The sequence below is a fragment of the Rhinolophus sinicus genome, chromosome 3 (genome assembly GCF_057876585.1).
Source record: "Rhinolophus sinicus isolate RSI-liver-muscle chromosome 3, RSI-T2T, whole genome shotgun sequence".
Taxonomy (NCBI): Eukaryota; Metazoa; Chordata; class Mammalia; order Chiroptera; family Rhinolophidae; genus Rhinolophus; species Rhinolophus sinicus.
The window spans coordinates 131,723,705-131,742,927 of NC_142503.1; the positions used below are offsets into that span (position 1 = coordinate 131,723,705).

At 41.4% G+C, this 19,223-nt stretch overlaps 1 protein-coding gene across 10 annotated transcripts in view; it reads right to left on the reverse strand.

The window, feature by feature from the left end:
• The window catches only part of RYR3 (ryanodine receptor 3), a 481,902-nt gene that overhangs the window by 221,866 nt on the left and 240,813 nt on the right, over nt 1–19,223 (reverse strand). For all 10 annotated transcript variants that reach the window (XM_088797123.1, XM_088797126.1, XM_088797122.1 and 7 more), the window contains 4 exons: nt 10,374–10,542; nt 9,008–9,143; nt 6,858–6,953; nt 5,258–5,376 (listed from right to left, as the gene is read on the reverse strand). In XM_088797123.1, coding sequence (XP_088653249.1) covers nt 5,258–5,376; nt 6,858–6,953; nt 9,008–9,143; nt 10,374–10,542 — 520 coding nt within the window. The remainder of the gene's footprint in view (nt 1–5,257; nt 5,377–6,857; nt 6,954–9,007; nt 9,144–10,373; nt 10,543–19,223) is intronic.

Consider the following 19,223-nt stretch of genomic DNA (forward strand, 5'->3'; position numbering starts at 1 on the left):
TGGATAGCCCTCTGCACCACCATCCGCAGGCACTCGTGCCTTCACAGAAGGCACTCGATTGCCATTTGGCTTAGGTCCCTCGCATGTGGCAGGCTTGGGAGCCTCATGTGGGTGGGGTAGAGGTGATACCATGTTTCCCCGAAAATAAGAACAGATCTTATATTAATTTTTGCTCCAAAAGACGGATTAGGGCTTATGTTCAGGGAATGTCATCCTGAAAAATCATGCTAGGGCTTATTTTCCGGTGAGGTCTTATTTTCGGGGGAAACACGGTAGGAGGGCAGATTCCGGTCTGTGGGTCTCTCGCTGTGATATTATCAAAACTCATTAAGATACCCTTAGGTTCCTAAAAATCTGTATTCAAAAACATTTCACCTGTTCTCCTTCTCCCCTCTAGAGTGAGGGCAAACCTGCAAGAGCACAGGTGGCCCCTGAATCGATGAGACCAGCCACCAAGCCTGTCCTGTTCCTTTTTGTTTCCCAGCTGCCTGGGAAGTGGGAATAGCCCCAGGTGCCTCCACCATATGCTGGCCTCTCATACACCCTGTCTCTTTGTGCAGCAAGCATCCTCTTTCATTCATATTTTGTGCTGCTATTGTGGCTGGGCCAGGCACTGCTGTTCCCTCTTTCCCCAACAGGGAGGAATGTGCGAACAGCAGAGTATAAGTAACAGCCAGGACTGTAGCAGGCTGCACCCACGGGGAGGGGGTGGCTGCATTTCAGTCTTTCCAAGTAGCCATTGCAGTCTCAATGCTTAGTGGGGTTGGATGGCTGCAGGTTGTTGGTGGCATCTGTATCCATAATTCTCCCAAACCAATTTTCTACCTGACTTTCCCAATGTCAATTTTGTTTCACATACATACATAGCACATTTATGGGACAACCAGAAACGAATCCCAAAGGCGGTTTTATGAACTCTTCCCATCAGCATTGCATGAATCATACGGGCAGTGGAACTGGAAATCCAGAGGATAATTTCTTACTCTAAGAAAAGTGCCACAGACGACCAGGACATTAAATACTTATCCAGCCTATTACGTGTTTTCATCTGTTTTGCCTTGGAGTGACAGCCACAGAGCCGTGCTGTCACAGCCTGAGGAAGAACAGAGCTTAATCCACATATAATAAGACTCACAAATAGAAAAAGGGCTCTGTGAAAAGCATACAGCCTAACAGAGTGGTGCCTCACCTATAAATAAATGGTGCCATAAAGAACTGTGGCTGACATTGCTTAGGCTGTGTTTTAGAAGGCATATCTTTGGGTGAAATGGGGAATGGGGACACAGCTCCTTTTCTAACAAGTTTAAATGGGTTCTATTAAAAGTGAAAGACGTGTAGGAGCCCCAGGCCACCATGGGAGTACAGGCGCTGTGCCTGTAGGTCATCTGTACTTCCTCATGGAGAGGGAACATCTCAGCAACCTCTGGCACGTGTGGCTTGTTGTGGTAGGTACTGCTGAGTGGCCACCAGACTCCATTTCCTTCGCATCCTGAGCACACAAGCGCCTCCGTTCCCCGGCCTCCCCAGCAGTGATGTGAGGTCATGTGACTGAGTTCTGGCCAATGAAAAGTGGGCACTTTGCGTTAGTGATGTACTGGTCCCTAAAAACCCACACAGTCTTCCATGCACTGTCTCTTCTCCCAGCTGGATGTAGAGACCTAAGGAAGGATGACAAATCCCAAGGGTCTCCTTACTCCAAGTGTGATCCAGCAGCCCTGGCATCACCGAGAAGCTTGCCAGAAATACCAAAGCTCAGACATCACCCTTCCTTCCCTAGGCTTACCACATCAGAGACTTCATTTTAACATGATCCCCAGGAGATTCATAAGCCCATTAAGCCTATCAAGCCCTGTCTTAGGGGGTGGGGGAGCTGCTGGATGGAAGGAACCCATGTTTCTGAATGACCAGAGAATGGAGCCCTCCCACTGATAGGTCTCAGACTGAGACGAGGCCTGTGTGTGTGTGTGTGTGTGTGTGTGTGTACGTGTGTGTATCTAGATCTATATATGTACATGAGCTTCCATCCGTGCAAGGTGAGATGGGAGTGTATTTTGGCTCTACTAATTCATTCCTTTTACTCATTTATTACACCTTCAACAAATGTGTACTAAATGCCTGCCGTGTTTAACATGTGAGCTTGGCATTATGGAGATTACAAAGAGGATCCCTGCTGAGAAGGAACTTAGAGTCTGTGAGAGAAATGTGTGTGGAAACATAACTACAATAAAAGGCAGAGTGGAAGCATCACAGAACAGAGTGCAAGTTGTACAAGGATCGACGAGAAGAGACTATGTCCAACTGGAATAAGAAAAAGCTTCATAGACAAAGTGGCATTTGAACTAAGTTGGGAAGATAGAATTTTGATGTGTCTTGGAAAAGTAGGAGGTGAGGAGATGTTGAGGGATTGAGAGGCAGAGTGCATTCAGAAAATCTGGAGTGGGCAGTGGGCCCCATTCCTGCCAGAAATATTTCTCATTGCAAAGATTGTGTTTCTCTCTAACCTGTTGACCTCAAATGTGATCATGCTTTAAGATGAGTGGCAATCCTTTCCATGGCGGGGACAGAGCTAGCACCTGAAAACTCTTAGAGATGTAGGCGAATATAATAATTGCCGCTATCATAAATACTCTCCATTCCAAGCCTGTGATTGCAGGAAGCATGGTACAGAAAGGGGTTGCTCAATCCCATGAGATGTACAAACATTTTAAAAGGAAAAATGTCATGACCCTGAAGACCACCTTCATGGACCCTCAAACGCCAGTCTTAGAAGCATGAACTTCTCATATGAAAATGCCCTCTAATTGTGAATTCTTCACTGCAAAGAGTTTTGTACTTAGATAACTATAAAAATAACACAAAAAGAAACATATTCTCACAGAACACGTGGACCCTGAAGAACACTGTCACAGACTTCAGCCTGAGATCCCTGCAAGGAACACTGGAGTTGGAGTTAGGCGACCTCGATTCTGGTCCTAGTCTATCACTAACTAGCCCTGTGGCCTCTGGAAGTGGCTTAACATCGCAAAGCCATGTCTCAGCCTTGTTTCTGCCTCTGTCAAGTGGAAATACTATTAGGTTGGTGCAAATGTAATTGTGGTTTAAAAGGTTAAGAATACTTGCAAAAACCGCAGTTACTTTTGCATCAACCTAAGAACAATGCTACTTCGTGGCATCGTAACAAGGACTAAAGAAAATACATGTGAACGCTGAGAACAGTACCTGGAATTTGTCAAATGGAAAATAAATGTGAGCCATCATCGTCCTCATTACTGTCAGTATCGGTGGAGGAGTTGGGAGGTGCTTTGTGGCTCTCAACTTCTGTATATATTTAGTCACTGTCTTCATGGAAGACTGAGTGAATGGGTCAGAGACACCTGAAAACCTAGGACTGGAGAAAAAGAGCAGCCTGGATAGAAAAACATCACCTTGGCATTTTCCCAGCAAAGATAAAGTGTTGCACTGGAAGTCTGGCCTGCACTCAGCACATGCCTTGCAAATACCCCTGCTGATGATCTGAGACCGGGCTTCTTTTTGAAAATAAAAGTTATCCAATCTAAGGGAGGAGGAACTGCATTCATGGCAAGTCAGCCTTCATCCAAAAATCTATCAAAAGACAAAAAGGGGACCTCCTTGAGGAGACTCTCTATGTACTAAGACCACATTGCCTGAATGTTGACAACACTGCCAGAATTTCGCAGTGTCTTGGCTCTCGAAGGTAAAAGAGTACTCTGCTAGCGCACTCAGGTAACATATCAGGCCAGGTATTGATTCCTAGCAAACTACTGAACTTATTAGGCCTCAGTTTTCTCAACAGAAGAATGGGCAGAATGGAATCAACTTGCCTCCAAGCAACAACCATTAAATGCTTTATGGCTAAAAGATGCCCCGACAAAGCTGGTTATTAAGTGCAGGATGTGGTGTGATCATAAAGAAACCCCGGAACAACGATGTAACAGCAGCTTTCCACTTGACACCTGCATGTAGCTCATGGCTCAGGCCATGTGTTACTTGGGTACTTATCAATTATTCTCCTTACACTTTGCAGATGGGAAGAAACATGTTGGAACATACAGACGCTGCACTGAAGCTGGAGCCTCATGCCTGCTTTTGATTTACTACATTTGGGAAAGCAATTACAGAGACCACATATTTCTTTCTATCGTTTGCCAAGCAATTTCATGATGCTGAGGACCATGAATTTTTTGCTTCCTAAGGGTGATACATATCATCTAAGTGAGCAATACTGCAGAGGCTCGTTCTCCTGGATCCCCTGAGATGTGTCTCAAATGCGCAGTGCCCCAAACCATGGGGAGCAGGGAGGGACAGTGATCAAGTTGAGTTCTCTCCACTCTGCAGAAGCCCAACTGCTGTCTCTCATGTCCAGTCATACCCTCTGTTCTTGAAATACACTCCCTCAGCCTTTGAGTACTTGCCTAATTAGTCCGTGCAGCACTGTCATGTATGAGGGGCAGATGTTGAAGGGTCAGGATAAGACATATTTTAATAGACTTCTCCCAAAGATCATGGTGTCTTTCAAAATATAATTCCATAAAAAGAGAGATGTTAGAGCTGTAAGCGACCTCAAGAAATTGATACAGCAGGTGGAAACCTTAGGAAGTGAATTGTAGTCATCTCCATCTTACAGATGAAATAACTGAGACCCAAAGTCACACAGCTTCCTTGCATGAAAGGAAGAGACACACAGCTTCAGTCCTCTTCCTGGCTTATGCTTTACTTGGTTTGACTCATGGTAAATCTAATTTCACTTAATAACGTGACTTTCTGCACTATTTTTATCTGAGTTTTGTACATCTCCTTACTATACAATTTTTATCTGACGTTTGTATACCTTCTCTATATGGCTTGGTGTTAACTGTTTCACTACTACTCTCCCAGACCCTACGATGGGAGCGAATCCTGCAGCTGGCCTTGCATGGACTCCAGCCCAGCGTCTCACACAGTCAGCTGTGTGCTGAGGGCTAATGATATGATCAAGACTTGGGAAAGTGGTGGAAATAAAGGGAGACCATCCAAGATCCAGTGTGACTGGCTTCCAGTGTGTTCCTAGACAAGGAAGGTCTTTCAGAACTTCGGTTTCCCAAGGGTTTATTTGTTTGTTTGTTTGTTTGTTTTTTATCAAAGCCAAGAAAGAGAGCAGTCAGCGCACTCCCCCTAACACACAATGGTTACTAAGTAGCAGGAAGGGAAAAGACAGGTAAAGTCAATCACCATCTGGGTTCTTTTTTTTCATACTCACCTTGTGATTCCGCCCGTGCTTATCCAATAGGGAGATGATGGACTTGATGTGGCCCTCTGCTATCAGATTTAAGGCTTCTGGGCTTTCAATCAGGATGCAGTGCAAAACTTCCAAGATACCTGCAAGAATGCCACAAAAGTCATCGGGACATTAAATAACCTGCCAAATTGACCATAAGTTAAAAAGCTGAGAATGAAAAGACCGTTCTCAGGGGACAGAATATTATCAATTCTCTGAATCTGTTAAATATTTCCAGCCAGAAAAAAGATGCAGTCATCGCTGGTAAACCCCAGGAGCCTCTGGGACCACACTATCTGTAATTAGAGGTACATTTTATTCAGCACTAACCCCATTTCCCTCTTCCTGGACGAAGACACGATCTTCTGTGTCAAAATAGAGAGAAGCAGCTATAAAATGGAATTCTTACGTTGACCGAACCATGCACTATTTAATTTAAAAATAGACAGAAAAGTAGATGCCCTGTGTACTATAAATTCTAAAGGTCATTCAGGCTATTTTGACAATATTTAGAGTGTTCCTCATAAAAAGTGTATCTAGGAATCGTCTCGGAATTTATTTTTATTTTAGATGCCCTGGAGTAGCAAATAAATTGTAAGCTCACTAAATAAAGACTATTTGGCTTTGCGCCCTTTTCTAGGCACACTGGATGGTTTTCTGTATTAAGTGAAGGCTTAAGGAAAACTAATGGATGCCCCTGCAGCCTGGCTTCTAGAAGGGTCACACCATGATGAAAATGCAGAAGTAGTTGGCCAATATTTTCATTGGTTTCATTGAGAAAGTTCCTCTTCATTCTGTTTTTTCAAGGTTTTCATAAATTACCCTGAAGGTAGCCTGGGCCAAAGGAGCTGTTACTGAAGAAAACAGAGGCTTAGGAAGACATGTGTAGGTGGACGGTGTAGGTGGATGGTCCTGGCGAAACCTTCCCTGGGCCTGTCTTGTCCAAGCTCCTGACAATGGAGATAATGGAGATAATGGAAAAAAGCATCAAAACCTTTCAGCTTGCCAGAGTGGGGCTGACACCTGTCATGTTCACTCATCTCCAAGGAAGCCAACTGGTGAGCCTCATGGCATGGTCACTTGGTCACTTAACAACGGTGACTACTCTCTTGGCTCAAATTCCCTGTGAGTCATGAAGGGCTCTAGATATGATGTCAAGGGTGACTCAGGAGGTGGGAGGATCCTTTCCTCTGATTCCACAGTCATCCTTCAGTCTTGCTTCTAACCCAAAGTGTGAGCTGGACCACGTCCAGAGAGGGTTTGGAAACCCAGAGAAAGAGAGTCCAAGTAGAAGAAGTAGGAGACCACGACCCTGAGTGGGAGGCGATTAAAGGACCCGGGGGATGAAGATGAAAACACAGAGTGAAAAACGAGAGAAGAGACTCTTGAAGTCTGGTGAGAGTTGTTAAATAGCTCTAACCTCAGGGGTGCCAGGAAGACTTGGCACCATTTTGTTGTCGTTGCTGAAGTCATTATTTGCAATTCAGTGGAGAAAAGAAGTGTTCAGAGATTCACCCTTGTTTTCTTTTTCACAGAAAGAAAAGAAGGCCACCTTGTCCACCGGTTTCCTTTCAATGCTTACCTGAGGAAGATTCTAGTCTGTCCAATTTGCTGATTAGCCAATCCAGGTTGTTGGAGAATTGAGTGCAATTGTTTCTATTTCCACGAATGAGGGCAGCTGCAAACAAGGAAACGTTTGATCATGCAGGTTAAAGGATACAAGGGTGATTGGCGTAAGAACTCGGGAAGCTGTTAAATATACTTCATATACTTAGCAACTAAAAGGAACTGAATGGCAATCTTCCCCTCCCTAGCCCTTTGACACAATCCTGTTTCTATATTTAGAAAACTAAAAATCTAGCATTCACTCAAATATTTCCAGAGCATCTGCTGTGTGCCAGGCACCTGTCTAGTTGCAGGGGAAAGAGAAGTGGGAACAGGACAGCAGAATTCTCACATTCATGAAGTAGGAGAAAGAAACAATAAACACACAAATTAATAAAATTCCTTCAAATAGTGATAAACAAGAAAATAATATTTGCTTGATCAGTGGCTTAAGAACTCAATTCTTTGCAATGGCTTCTTAAACCACACTGGAAATTCATTTCTCAGTGCTAAAGGAAGGCACCCAAATGAACACAGCTGGAAAGGTTGGTTAAACTAATAGGTAAGTAACAATTAAACACGAAACTCCAAAATATCTCAAACCCATCAGTCTATGGCAGGGGTTCCCTAAGTCTGCTCCCCTGGACCAGAATGTCCGTGTCAGCTGAGAATGTTAGAAATGAAAATTCTCTCGCCTTATCCCAGATCTAATGAATGAGAAACTCTGGGGATGGGACCCATCATCTGTGTTTTAACCAGCCCTCCAGTTGATTCTGATGCCTGCTCATGTTTGAGAACCACTGGCAGATGATATTGCTAAGGGAAGGAGAGAATATGCTGTCATTCGATTTTCATCCATCCAGACCAAGAAATAACCTTCCCTCCACAGGCCAACGTGACAGATGCAACTTTGGAACAAGTCCATGTAAACTGGTCAGTCCCAAGTACCGTACTCTTCACGTTGCAGATTTTGAAAGATGGGGGTTTAAAAGATGCTTATAAGGTATTTGGATAAGGAACGGTTTGCTTCCAGACCCCTGCTTTGCACTTACCCAGTTAGTGGAGGGCAGAATTTGGTCTGAGCTGCTAAACTGCTTTTCAGGTCAGCTTAAGCTTAGGGAGTCGGTCTGCCTGGGATCAAGCCTGAGTTTCTACCACTTGCAACGTGTGTGACCCTGAGCATGTCTGAGCATCAGTTTCTTCATCAATAAAAAGGGGATAAGAGTAGTCCCTACACCTCAAAGTGCTGCTCTGAGGATCAAGAAGAGATGTTCCACTGCTTGGCATACAGAGCTCAGTAAATGTGAGCTATTATTGTTATAATAATTACTACTGAGTCTGAGCTATATAATTACAAAACATTAGGGTCACACAGTACAGGGGCAGTCCAGTCAGACTAACTCTTGACATTGAGAATGGGTCCAGCCTGATTTCTCTGGGCTCCTCTCTGGCCTGCTGAACTTTTTATGGATTTCCTCTAATGGGACATAGACTTCAGAGCAAAGCCCTACAATGCTGCATCGTCACCATGCCTGAGCCACCACTGGTGGCCACCTTACTGTCCACCACTGTCCTCCCATGACCTGGCTGTCTGTGCCCATGTGGTGGCACTGGTTATAGCAAGCACCAGGACATCACCATATGCTCAGTGTCGTGAGAAGAACGGCTGGGTGCTGGATCATCCTTCTTTACCACCTTCTTTCCTCCACCACAATAAAATAAGCAGGAGTTATGACTGACCAATAAGCGGACAGTGGGAGGACACAGTTTAAGAAAGTAGCCACCCTTAAAGTGGGCGTGTCAGAAGTCTAGAACTTGAGGGCGCCGTACACATGTTTCAGTTTTCAGTTCCCTCATGTTAAAGATGAGGAATTGAGATTCAGAGAGTGGTAAGTGTTTCACAGGTAGTGTTGGCAACACTGAGCACCATCTGCTTCCACTTATTGCTGACTTCTTGCTCTAAGTTTGGAAAGTACAATAAGTTACTTAAGTTAACTGAATGAATGGCTAGGTTAGCAAAAGGCTTCCGAAGAATGAGGCTAGATGACCATCTTGGTTTGTGAAGTGGAGATCCCATAGAGACCACCCTTGGAAATCTTCCCAGGAAGAGGCTGTGTGGATACTTACCCAGCAATTTGTACAGGAGGTTCAGGATTTCTTTCCAGGCCATGCCATTCTCTTCCCTGGCAATTCCTGCAAAGTGTGCTACGCTGTTGTAGATATTTAAGCGATCAATGCAATTTAACACAAGGGCCAACATTCCCTGTGAAGGCAAGTTGGGGGAAAAAGGAAAAATTCCTGATGAAGAAAGCAGATCCCTTTTGTTCTTTCCCCTCCCATATCATTCACTTTTTAAGACTGATCATGCTAACATGCAAATAGATCTTTAGGTTTTGTGTTTTACCTCCTAAGAACAAAATATGCATTTTTATGTCTCGGATACCTAAATAGCATCAGTTTGGGAGTGAGTCAGCAGTCTCCTCTGACAGGCTTGCCCCCACGTGTTTACCTCAAACCAAGGACATACTGAGGAAGAGGGAGCGGAAATGAGTCTCACAAATGCCTGCTCTGTGCGGGGTGTGAAATGACTGACTCACCCAGAAACAGCCCTGGATATAGTCCCTATTCTTCTCTTAAATCTCAAACAAGTTCAAGTAATTCCATTCAGATACAGAAGAAAACCTTGCTTGCTTTCTCCCTCTCACCCCCACAAAAAAAGTGGGATTTAGGGACAATAAGACAAAAAGAGTACTTTTAATCACAGTTTCATCTAAATTACAATACTATGCCACCCAGTAAAAACATCTGTGCCTAGCTATTCTTAAAGCAACGTAGTTCCAGTAGCCTGTAAGGAATAATGTCCCCAGCGCCAGCCTGCTCAGATCAGAACTCCGCTGGGATGGGTCTATATCTCATGTCACTAACTTCGGAAATTCCCAAGGGACAGGACCTAGGATGGAGCCAGAACGAGGGCCCCGTGCGTTCCAAGGTAGTGTTTCCTGCATGTCCAACCTCATCCCTAGGGACCCAGATTTCACCTAAGACCTAGTATCACCTGCAGCTTTAAAAGCAGCTCCTTCGTTATTTCTGATGTGGTGGCACCGGGCATTTATATTTTTCAAACAGGTGTCCTAGGTAATTCTGACACCTTCCAAAACTTGGGAATCACAGCCAGTGCCACGGTCTAATAGCTGAGATGTATTGAAAATGGATTTTGAATACACATGTGGCACGGAAGCTTTCAAATACAACCTGGTTAGAATGTGCCACTGTACACAGTGACCACACACACTGCCAGTGTCACCAGAGGCGGCTGACAGTGAAGGTCAGCTTCCAGTTCGTCTTTTTCTTCCTGGCCTCCTCGCTTTCTTGTTCTCTGTCATTTCATACACATGTGCAGGCATGGAGACAAGGCTAATGGCGCCTGGGATATATAGGGGTATTTCAGCTCAGGACAAAAAGAGAATCTCAATTTCTAATCATTTGGACTTACCTCTTCCTTGAAAAGATTCTGTCTGTTTTTGAGTGAGCGGAGCTTGTTCTGCTTGTCTTCATGCTGCATCTCTTCCTCTGGGGGCTGGAAGTAGGCGATCAAGTCCTGTAGGGTCTGCAGGACCTCTTCTATTGGCAGGGTGACGGGGGCAGCTGTGCGATTGTTTCCACTAAAAAACACAAGGTGGACACGGCTAGGGCACCAGGCCTCCAGTGGGGACCCTGACAAGTACCCACCAGATCCTGGTTCCCACTCGCCCCACACCGGGCACAATGCACTGCTCCTGGGGTGGTCTTTGTATGAAAGACCACAAATCGATGTTGGCCAACTAACGGAGCAACAGAAGGCCATTGATCTGATTTGATTTTAAAGCCATTTCATAAATAAAGAGGAGTGACCCCTGGCTGTCTGCCACACTTTCCCCTTTTTAATAAAAAACACTTTTTAAAAATAATAAACTTATTAACCCATAATTCTTTTGTATTATTACATGTTCTTCTTGAAATAGGTTAAACATAAGGCTGGGAGGGTTTCTGTCACTGGCCTGCCCCTCCACCTATATCTTCATCTTCTGTCTCGCTCCATGTGTCTTTTTGATACCTCAGCATGTGTTTTTCTCTTTAAGTTTCTATGGTGTGCAGACACACACCTGTTTCCCCATCCCAAATGTGGATGTCTTTCTCCTTCACTCTCCTGTCTCTTTCTCCTTCCTTTGTGTGCTCTCCCTCTGTATCTCCCTTCCTCTTTCTCAGCACCCCCCATCTGTCCACATCCTTCTCTCTGTCTCAATGTCTCCTTCTGTGCACCTCCTGCCGTCTCTCGCTCTCTCTGTTGTGTTCCTCCTTATCCTGAATGGGTCTCTGTCTCACTGACTCTGTCATAATTTCCCCCCAAATCTTGGAATTAATCCTGTGAACACAGAGAGATCAAAAACCTCCATGGCAAAACGAGCCTTCATTTTCCCGTTGCCTTGAGGATAAAGGCTAAGAAGAGGAAGGGGAAAACGAACCCAGCCGCTGTGGAACTGAATCATTGGCCTGGGGGACTGAGAATAAGCTGAATGTGTAAATAATATCAAGGCTTTCCTTGGGTCAATTTCTAATGAGTTTTCCTTTGCATTTACGGGGTATCTGGTTATATATTAAACTGGACACATGTTAAGAAAAGATTGTTATCTAAGCCTAAAGCAAAGGCTGAACAAGTCCTAAAAACACTCAGTTTATGAGGTGGCAATAATTCCAAATCTGCGTAAATGCATGCCAAGTGCATACAATGAGGGCAGGGAAGTCCTTCTCACTAGTGTGTACTTTGACCCATGGTAGGTGCTCGGGAAATGTTTGTTAATAACTAGCTGAGATATTCTTGGACACAAAGAGGGTGGCAAAGAGAGTGCCCTGAGGCCATGAGGTGACAATTTGGGACTACAGAACCCAATCAGAAATGACTTCCAAATGTTAGATTCAGTGAAGGGATGAATACATTTTCCTCAATATTTTTGGTTTAGTTGCAGAGTTTGTGTCTCTCTCTCTTTCTCTCTCCCTCTCCCTCCGTTCTGAGTTTACTGGAGACATTGATGCCAGTTAAGTACACAGTGTTTCTTCGTGTGTTAAAATGAAAAGTGAAAAGGAGAGGTTTGTTGGCATTTTTTGTGGCTTGAAAGGACAACGACATAGAGGGTTGGGAAACCCAGGGTACAGTCCCTGCATTAACCACAGGATATCTGGAGTGCCTTTGAGCCGCCGGTCGTTTACTTTTACACCTGGAAAATAGGAAAGGTACACTCTTTGATCGACAGGGTCCTTCTGGGTCTAATTTTGTTGTTGTTGTTGTTCTGTGTGTTTTCACTTCTGGGTCACTTCATCTTGCCCCCGGAAAAAACATCAGTATAACAGTCCTCCACTAGACTGAGGTAAATGCCTCTCTTCCTTCAAAATAGAACACATCCCACGTGCTTGGTGCTGGAGACAGTAGTGAAAATAGACATGACCTCTGAATGGCTTCATGGTGCTCACATTCCACTTGAGAATCTTAGAGAGGAGACCCCGAGGGACAGGAACAAGATAATATCGCAATTCAGAACTAACTGCAATCGGAACCTATCTCGTCCCAACCTTTCCCACTCCCTACAGCCACTGTCCCACTACATTCCCAACCTTTGCCAAGGATTTCTTTTGTTCAATTCAAGTAAGACCTCTGGTGATGCTGAATATTTACCACACCATCGCCATAAAACCACTATTTATATTGTTTGCCCCCTAAGGTGAAACTCAGAGGTCAGATGGCAAGCATCTTCTCCTCAGTAGGATTTCTGAAACCCCCTCGTCTCTTGCATTGTTCATCTGTTGTATTGGCTAGCTCCCAGCAACTGTACAGAGTATGAAACAGCACATGCAAACATTAACTTTTTCTTCTTCACTGTTTTTTCTTGCCCTTTCCCTACTCATTTAACTTTAATTTGCTCTCCCAGGAGGCCACCCTCTTCTTCTGGTTTCCATTTGTACACAGTATGCACTGTTGGTTTCTCAAAAGAGATGGGAGGGGAGGATGTATTTCCAAATTATTATTTTTTTTTACCTTTCCCTTCCCAGCTCTTGCAAAATTCAAGTACTATGGCTTTTGTAGCCCCTACCTTTGCTGCACTGGGTTTTCATTATTCCTCCTTTCTTCTAAAACATCCTGGTGGCTGGGAGAATCAAGAATTTCTCCATTGAGGGTGGAACTTCCAGAATAGCTGAATGAGGAGTTCAGCAAATCTCTCCCATAAAATAATGATAAAATTGGACAAAATCATCCAAAATGACGTTGTGGGACTTTGGAAATTGACCAAAGGCATACAACAAATTGAGAGGTATGCATTAAAAAAAATATGAAGCCTGGTAAGAACAGTGGGAGTCTATGGTGTTTCGGGTGGAGGCTGTTCCCATGCCCTCCCCCAGCTTCTTAGCAAAGTTTAAACAGGGTGCGGAAGACCATGTGCGAGGCTGCTCAGGAAGGACCAGAAAGGGACCTGGCTATCTACTTATCTCTGGCTGAACATCAGGCCTTCCTTGTGAAACAGAAAGTAAAATCTTGGACAGATTTAAAACTGCCTGAACTTGAACATGTTATCCAACACACCTGGGTAGCACACTTGCCTTCTAAGCAATACTAAGGGAAATCCTTCAGGCTGAAAGAAAATGACACCAAACAGTAACTAGAATCAACATGAAGAAATAGAGAGCACTGATAAAGGAAATTATGTAGGTAAATATAGCAGACAGAGTATAAGTATATGTATTATTTCTCTTTTGTTTCTGTAACTCTTTAAAAAAACAAATGCATAAGATGATAATTATAAAACTGTATTGCTGGACTTATAACACTTGAAGATGTAATATACTTAATATCTCAAAGGAGCAGGGAAATAATAAAACAATATTGGAGCAAAGTTGCTTTATTTTACTTGTTAAGTTTGTATTAATTTCTTTCAAGTTAAATACATACTGAGTTCCCTAGAGTATCCCCTAGGAACACAACTCAAAAAAGTAGTTAAGAAAAACTCAACAAAGGAATTAAAATGATACACTAGAAAATATTTAACACAAAAGAAGGCAATAGGAAGGAACAGAGGAACAAAAAGGACATGAGACATAAAAGACAAATAGCAGAATTTCAGACATAAATCCAACCATTTGAATGATTACATTATCTATAAATAGATTACACACACCAATAAAAGGAAAAGATTGTCAAACTACATCAAAAAAATCCAGTGTATGGTATCTATAAGACATACTTTGTAGTTTCAAAGACACAAATAGGTTGAAAGTAAAAAGAGCCATCCAAATGGTAACCATAATCTGCACGCAGACATTTGGAGTGGCTCTAAAAACATACTTTAAGACAAAAAATGTTCATAGAGAAAAAAGGGAGACATTTTATAATTATAAAAGGGTCAATTTATCAGGGAGATACCTATTATAAACATACAAGCACCCCAAAACAGAGCTCAAAACATGTGAAGCAAAAATTGACAGAGTTAGGCGAGAAATAGGCAACTTAATAATAACAGAGATTTCAATACCTATTCTCAATCAGTTAATGTAATGAACTATATTAATAAAGGAGAAAACCACATGTTAATCTCCATAGACAAAGAAAAAGAATTTGACACAATCTAACACTCATTCAACAACAACAACAATAATAATAATACTAAAATCTCTCAACACACCAGGAATAGAAGAGAACTTCCTCAGCCTGATAAAGGGCATCTATAACAATCCCATAACTAACACTATATTTACTGGTCAAAGAATGAATGTTTTCCTGCTAAGATACGGAACAAGACAAGGATGTCTGTTCTCTCTACTTTTATTCCGTATTGTAGTACATGTAGCCAGTACAATCATAAAAAGTTAAACATCCCCAAATGTCCACTGATGGATGAATGGATAAACAAAATGTGGTGTTTAGATACAATGTAATAATATTCAACCTTGAAAAGGAATTAAATTCTGGCACATGCTACAATATAAATGAAACTTGAAGATATTTTTATTAAGTTAAATAAGCCAGACACAAAAATACAAATATTCTATGATTTCACTTATACGTGGTACCTAAAATAGTTAAATTCATAGAAATTGAATGTCGAAGGGTGGTTACCAGGGGCTGGAGGGAGGGGAGAAGAGGGAGTTATTGTTCAATTGATATGGAATTTCAGTTTGAGATCATGTAAAAGTTCTGGAGCTGGAGAGTGGTGGTGGTTGCACAACAATTTGAATGCACTTAATGTCACTGAATTGTACACTTAAAAATGGTTAAAATGGTAAATTTTATGTTATGTATATTTTACCGCAAAAATATTAAAAAGTTAAACAAATTCACATATGACTCAGTAATTCCACTCCTAAGTATTTACCCAAGAGAAATGAAAACATACACTAATATCTATAGAATTACAGAGAATAACCAAAAATAGAAACAACCCACTGTTCCTCAATTGACAAATACACAGAATGTGAAGTGTGTGTTTGTATCTGTCTTTCTCTATAGAGATATCTACATGTATAGATCTCTTCTGTGTATAGACGCACACACACACAATCATACATATAAACATACATTTATGTGTGTATATGTGTATCTGTAGCAATACCTGGTAGACATACATGAAGAATACTCTTAAGCAATGAAAAGGAACTGAACACCATTATGAGCTGTAACAGGGATGCACCTTAAAAATATAATATTAAGTAAAAAGGCCCAATTCAAAAGACATATATTGTATGATTTAATTTATCAATTTAATGTATTAAGACCATAGACAATTAGTTGTCTGCCTAAGGTTGGGGTGGCAACTAGTATAAACTGCAATGGGTATAAGGATTTGTTTTGGGGTGATGGAAATGTTTGGAACTGAATTGTGGTGACAGTTGTACAGTTCTTTAAATTTATTGAAATTCACGGTTTCGTACACTCAAAAGGATAAATTTTATGATATGTAAATTATTACCCGATAAAGCTGTTTAAAAAGAATTTTCTCATTTTCAGGCATTTAACTCCTACTTACTTTTTTAAAATAACAGCTTTGTTGAAACATAATTCACATATCTATATACAATAATCTATTTAAAGGGTACAATTCAATGGTTTAATGGTTTTTAGTATATTTACAGAGTTGTGCAATCATTACCTCAATCAATTTAGAACTTTTTCATCAGCTTCCCCCCAAAATTTCACACTCATTAATAGTCACTCCCCTTTTCCCTGCTTCTACACAACCACAAACCTTCTCTCTTTCTCTATAGATTTGCCTATTTTGGACATTTCCTATAAGTGGGATTATACAATGTGATCATTTGTGACTGGCTTTTTTTCACTTAAAACAATGTTTTCAAAGATCATCCATGTTGTAGTATGTATCAGAACTCCATTCCTTTTTATGGACAAATCATATCGCATTATTTGAATATGGCACATTTTATTTACCCATTCATCAGTTGAATGTTTGGGTTGTTTCCACCTTTCGGTTATTATGAATAATGCTACTTTGAACATCTGTGGACAACTTTATGCGTGGACCTATGTTTTGTATCTCTTGGGCATACACCTAGGAGTGAAATTGCTGGGTCATATAGTAACTCTATGTTTAATGTTTTGAGGAATTTCCATACTATATTCCAAAGTGGCTGTGACAGTTTATATTCCCACCAGCATTGCATTAGGGTTCTACTTTCTCCACATCCTGTCCCACATTCTTATTAATAGTTTTTTTGATTATAGCCATCCTTGTGGGAATAAAGCGCTGTTATCTCACTGTAGTTTTGATTTGCAATTTCCTGATGGCTAATGGTGCTGAACATCTTTTCATATGCTTATCGGCCACTTGTATATCTTCTTCAGAGAGATGTCTATTCAGATCCTTTGCTCATTTTTTAAATTGGTCCATTTGTCTTTTTAATGTTGAGTTGTGACTGTACTTTGTTCTAGATACAAGTCCCTTATCAGATATATGATTTGCAAATATCCTCTCCCATTATGTGAGTTGTTTTTTTTACTTTCTTGATGGTGCCCTTTGCAGCAAAAAAAGTTTTCAATTTTGATGAAGTCCAATTTATTTACTTTTTCTTTTGTTGCTTTTATTTTTGGTATCATACTGAAGAAACCACTACCTAATCCAAGGTCATTAATATTTAAGCCTATGTTTTCTTTACCAGGTTTCATTGTTATAGGTCTTCTAATTAGGTCTTTGATCCATTTTGAATTAATTTTTGTATATGTGTGAGGTAAGGGCCACTGTCTTTTAAGAAAGATATAGGGGCATAGGTTGAGAGAACAGGGGGGCAGATAAATAAACTGTCCACCTCTAAAATGATGCTTCTAGTAACAGTCTAGACTACATGAAACACTCATGTTTGTATGTAGCTATCTTTTTCTGTCTATATCAAGCCTTTCATTCTTATAACTTTTCTTTGAAGAAGAAGGGCATGTCTGGATGTAATGAGGCACAGAAAGGAAGAAATACTTTGCTCAGGAATCACACACAGGAAACCAGTGGCAGAGCCAAAAGCAGACACAGGATGGTTGACTTGCTTCAGTTCCATCCCCTGGCAGACATATTTCTATTGCTACTTTCTCCAGTTTAGTAACAGAACCCCTGATTTGTGCTGGGTACATAAGCCAACCAACCAGAGATTATATTTCTCAGCCTCCTCACACCTAGGTGTGGCTGTGTGACTAAATTTTAGCCAATAGAATTCTAGATAAAATGACCCACTTCTGGATCATAGCTCTCAAAAAAGAAATCGTTGTCCTCTACTTTCTCTTTCTTCCCCCTTTTGCAGGACAGACCTCAGACTTGGTACCAATAGGCTATTCTTTATCATGTGGGTAAAGAAAACATAGCAGGACAGTGGTTATCAACTGTGGCTGAATATTAGAATCACCTGGGGAGCTTTAAAAGCTGGTGTTTGTTAATTCGAAAAGATACGTGCAGCCCTATGTTCACTGCAGCGTTATTTACAATAGCCAAGATATGGGTGTCCATCAATAGATGAATGGATAAAGAAGATGTGGTACATATATATAATGGACTATTACTCAGCCATAAAAAAATGAAATCTTCCCATTTGCGATAACATAGAAGGCACTAGAGCAAGGGTGTCAAAACTGCGGCCTGCGGGCCAACTGCGGTCCGCAATCCATTGTTAATTGGCCCACAGCAAACTCTAAAAATATATTTAGTTTATTTAAATAAATCAGGTGAGGCAACACGTACTTCACCTCAAGTGAGTGGCCCGGCTGTTTGTGTATTTTACTGCATATGGTCCTTGGTGAAAAATGTTGAAAAAAGTTTGGACACCCCTGCACTAGAGAGTATTATGCTAAGTGAAATCAGTTAGACTGAGAAAGACAAATACCACATGATTTCACTTACATGTGGAATCTAAAGAACAAATGAATAAACAAAACAGCACAAACTCATAAATACAGAGAACTAATGGGTGGGTGAGGGGATGGCCAAAAAAGGTGAAAGGGACTAAGAAATACAAATGGTCATTTATAAAAATCGTCACGGGGATGTCAAGTACAGCATAGGGAATATAATCAGTAATATTGTAGTAACTATGTATGATGTCAGGTGGGTATTAGACTTGTCAGGGTGATCACTAAGTTATACTAATGTCTAATCACTATGTTGTACACCTGAAACTATGTAACATTGTATGTCAACTATAATGGAAAAATAACGTTTAGAAAAAAAATCTTAAAAAAAAAATGCTGGGGTTCAGATTTCACCCCAGGGATTTTAATGTAATTGGTTTGAGGTGCCACCTGGGTATCAGGGTATTAATAACTCCCAAGATGAATCTAACATGGGCCAAAATTAAGACCTCTCTATTCCAGGGCAGTGGCTTGTAAACTTAGCATGTATCAGCACCAACTGGAAGGCTTATTAATACATGATTTTCTGGGGTGCCATTCCCAGGTGTCTGATTCAGTAGGTTTGGGGAAAAACTGGAGAATTTGTATTTCACAACTATAAAAACCTGTAGGAGATCTCAAAGCAGCAACACAGAAGGAACGTAAGCCCCAGTGGCCAGAGTATTTTCATTAAAACATTCATCTACCCTATAATTTTACTTTAAAGAAAAAGAAAAGTTTATCCTGAACTGCAATAGCAACTTAGCTTATATCTTAACTAACACACATTCCTTGGCTCATAGTGTTTCAACAAGAAGAAAAGTAAAAAAACAAACTTTTTTTTTCCCTCATTTCATGTAAATTCCCATAAGAAATTTACACCCTCTTGGCTTTGGAGACATTTTCCCACAAGAGAAGGATGGCTTGGAACATTGCACTGTT